Source organism: Echinops telfairi, unplaced genomic scaffold (assembly GCF_000313985.2).
Source record: "Echinops telfairi isolate 266 unplaced genomic scaffold, ASM31398v2 ScPeMD7_3533;HRSCAF=4204_0, whole genome shotgun sequence".
Classification (NCBI taxonomy): domain Eukaryota; kingdom Metazoa; phylum Chordata; class Mammalia; order Afrosoricida; family Tenrecidae; genus Echinops; species Echinops telfairi.
Genome location: NW_022107431.1, coordinates 17,488,979 through 17,492,690, shown reverse-complemented (window position 1 = coordinate 17,492,690; position 3,712 = coordinate 17,488,979). Strand labels below are relative to the sequence as shown.

At 53.5% G+C, this 3,712-nt stretch overlaps 1 protein-coding gene across 2 annotated transcripts in view; it reads left to right on the top strand.

Annotated features, from left to right (window-relative positions):
- Positions 1-3,712, top strand: part of MTHFD1L (methylenetetrahydrofolate dehydrogenase (NADP+ dependent) 1 like) — a 169,730-nt gene that overhangs the window by 103,728 nt on the left and 62,290 nt on the right. For both annotated transcript variants that reach the window (XM_045294645.1, XM_030886872.2), the window contains 2 exons: positions 825-925; positions 1,425-1,602. In XM_045294645.1, coding sequence (XP_045150580.1) covers positions 825-925; positions 1,425-1,602 — 279 coding nt within the window. The remainder of the gene's footprint in view (positions 1-824; positions 926-1,424; positions 1,603-3,712) is intronic.

The following is a 3,712-nucleotide window of genomic DNA, read 5'->3' as shown; positions in this document are numbered from 1 at the left end:
CTTTCCCTTTTTGTGTCTAATCTTCGCCGAAACTGATCCCAGGCCCTCCTTCTGCAGCACCCCTAGATGAGTTCCAAAGGGGGGACACCCAGTCAAGGAAGCAAGATCCATTCCTCTTAAGTCTTAAATCTCTATCTCCCTTTCTGCAGCTCCTAGTCTGCAGGGCAGATGCAAATATCAAACCTATACACGTGTGTTCTTGTCATCAGAGATCTCAGGGTGGTTTCGACTTACCTGTGTTATTCGACTCTGCTGTCCTGAGACTGGTGGGTTAGTAACATGACAGGAGATTTTGCAAATTCCACCCTATACCACTGCAGGAATGTGAATGTTGCTGCAAAGTGTATCACCCACAGTCTTTGTATTTTGTCTTGTGTTTGCTTCCTGGGCATATACAAGCTGCACAGTCTTTAGTTTAGGAAGTGTGCACATTAAAGCTATGAGCATGTCCAGAATTGGGCCCAGGGATACGAGGTGATCATATGCTGTCGGGAAATTGACGCTGGGGTACAGGCGCGCAGAGCGGAGCACGGTCCAATGGTGGTACCGAAAGCCAGTTAGTTCCACCAAGTGGCCCCATGAGTTGTAGCAGGGAGGACCCTGACAGCCCCCCAAATATATCAGCCCGTGCAAAGCTATCCCAGCACGCACAGGGGTCACGCTGCGTCTGAGTCGACTTGACAGCACCTACTTCATCTGGAGAAAGCTTTGGGGACAGGAGCAAACGGCCAAGACTGGAGCAGCACCTGCTGAGGGGCCCTCGGATTGGTGGAACTTGTGGGGTTCGTGAGGGGAACCGACGATGGGATCCGGCTTTCTTCCAGAACGTTCAGCTGGTGGCGGATGGCTGCTGTAACCTCCAGAAGCAGATTCAGATCGCTCAGCTCTTCGGGGTTCCTGTCGTCGTGGCTCTGAACGTCTTCAAGTGAGTCCCAGTCCTGCTTCCCTCGAGGTCCCCTTGCTGGGCCACCCAAGGCCCGCGCTCTGTGTCCCCAGGCTGCCCGTCAGCCAATGCCCTCCCTGGGAAGTACACGGGGCATGCGCCCTGGCTCCGGGGCTTGGGTAGTTCGGTTTTATTTTAGCAGAAGAGTTTTTCGAGGAAATGGGTTTTCTGGTGTTTTTAATAAAATTCCACCAGCATTTTCTGTCTGAAGACCGGGGATGATCAAAGGGCTATGTTATGGATTTCTCCCCATTAAAAACCCCGACTGACTTAAACTATTTGCATCGTTTGAGAGGACTCTCCCCCTCCCTGTTCTTCTTACCCCGTGCTTTTCTTTAAGTCTGATTGTATTTAAACACGATGCTGTAACCACTTTTGATGTTGAGATATATTCAGTGTCAGGGAGCTATGTAAACAGCTCGTCTGTTAGGCTTTCTCTAAATGAAGGCAGCTGCAAACTCACCAACCTTTTCATCACCAGGACCGACACCCGTGCCGAGATCGACTTGGTGTGTGAGCTGGCGAAGCGGGCGGGGGCCTTCGACGCTGTCCCCTGCCACCACTGGTCAGTTGGTGGGAGGGGGTCGGTAGACCTGGCCCGGGCCGTGAGAGAGGCTGCCAACAAGAGGAGCCGTTTCCAGTTCCTGTACGATGTCCAGGTGAGACGCTACCGCACAGACTTTGTTGGTGTGGGGCGTGGCTACAAGTTCTCTGGGCCAGCCGTGTGCCAGGTCCTTGCTGCGTCTCTGCATGGTTGGCATCCTCTGCCTGACCCTATGGAGCGTGTACAGTTCGGCTACATCGGCAAGCACAGGACGGGATCCTTGCTTGTCAGCCTGCCCTTTCTGGAGGTGACCTTGGTCCACGGGACTCTGCGTAGACCAGCTTCTGTAACCTTCGCCTCTCTGCTGGGAGGGCTGGTCGTGGCACATCCCCATCGTACAGATAAGACAACAAAGAGAGCAGAAGATGAAAGAGGTTCTAATATTTGACAAGGGCAGACCCTCTGCTGTCTTACTCCCAAATCCAGGCTCTTGGGGGGGCTCCACTGTATTTCAAAATCACAGGCCCGGGGAAGATGTGATTGGAGAACGGAGTGCAACGGCTAACACCGTCCATGGGCACCAGATTCGGCCCTTCACAGAGCTCAGGGCGTCTTGTCCACGTTGCCCACTGTTCTTTCTTGTGGATTTCCTGAGCCACGGCTAGTGTATTTATGGTAAGGCGTCAGTCAGAAGATCCGAGATTCCTCCGGCTTCAGTCTCCTCAGACTATCCTGACACCCAGCCGGAAGTCTCCATTCTGATTTTCTGGTCTTTGGTCTCGCGATCCCCGCCCCCCCTCCCCGAGCGCTCAGCTTCCCGGGAGAGCCTCCGCTCCAGGTCCTCCATCCTTCATACGGTACGTTGAGGTGACACATGGTCAGCAGCATCTCCTTTCCTGTCCAGGCAGGGCCTTCTTCTGACAACAAGAGCGTGCTGGGAAACTCCATGAGCACTTCTACTTGTGAAGGGCCTTTGGCAGCCGTGACTGGGCATTTTGCATGTAGTAGCATGTTTGGTCTTAGCATCCCAGGTGAGCTGTGAGGTTGGGATTCATAGCCCATTGCACAGCTAAGAACACTCGGGCTCAGAGCAGTGAAGCAGCCTGCCCACGGCCCCCCTTCCAGGGCTCCATAAATGGCCACCCCGTTCAAACTTGATTGCTGATTTCCAAAGGAGGGTGTATGGCCAATGACGGCACAGAGGGTACTGCTCAACCCTGAGAGGAAGCATGGCAGTGATGCCGAGGGTCCCTGCGGGGCAGGTGGCACGTAGCTGACACCTATAGAAGGAGATACTTTGCATAATGAATTGGGTTTGTTAGCCCAAAAGAAAAGCCTTGTCTTGTTGCAAGGTCGGCTCATGAAAGAAGGGCCTATGTCGTCCTGCGTTACCACAATGGGGATCGCAATGTGTCAGGGCCAGGAGGGGAGATTTGGGTTCAGTTTAAGGAAAGCTGTTGAAATTGGAAGCTGTGAGCCATCCGACATTTGGGATGTTAACCATCCAGATAGGTGTCCCCCGTGAACTTGGAATGTTAACCGTCCAGATAGGTGTCCCCTGTGATCAACATGTCTGCCAGTGGCTCTCCAAGAAGGTACTGGGTCCCTGACCCTCCAAACTTACGGGGTACACCTGGCTGCTGCACGGACAGACCCTGTCCATGACGTTCCCCCCAAACCCCGTCAGGAAACCCACTCCCCAGGTCCCACCTTGGACCTGCGTTTCTTTGTTTGTTTCAAGGTACGTTTTTTCCATGAATGATTTCACAAAATGGGGATGTTTTCGGGGGGACACCCATCCCGGGGGAAGGAGTGTCAATCAGTAGGAGAAATCCGGCTAAGTTAGGCTGCCCCAGACATGCACTAACCCTAAAATGAACTCGCTTCCTTTCCACCAAGACGTTATCTCTTTGCTTTCCTGAGGTACCATTCCTCATTAAAATGCCCACTATCGGGAGAGATGTAAAAATGTATAAGAATGGGGCCCACAGACCCATATTGGACAGCTGACCTGAAGGCGAGGGGGTCTCCCTTCTTTGACAACACCCTGCTCCTTGCAGCTCCTGTGTGTACCCACCGTTCCTCAGGCCAGGGGCGCGGCAGTTTGTGGGCTAGCAGTGAGTACTCCGTCTCCCCAGCCCCTCTCTTCCTCCCACTTAAGGCCACTTGTTCTTTCGTCCTGTATCCTTGGAGGTTTGCGGGGGAAGGGTTCCAGGACCCCCACC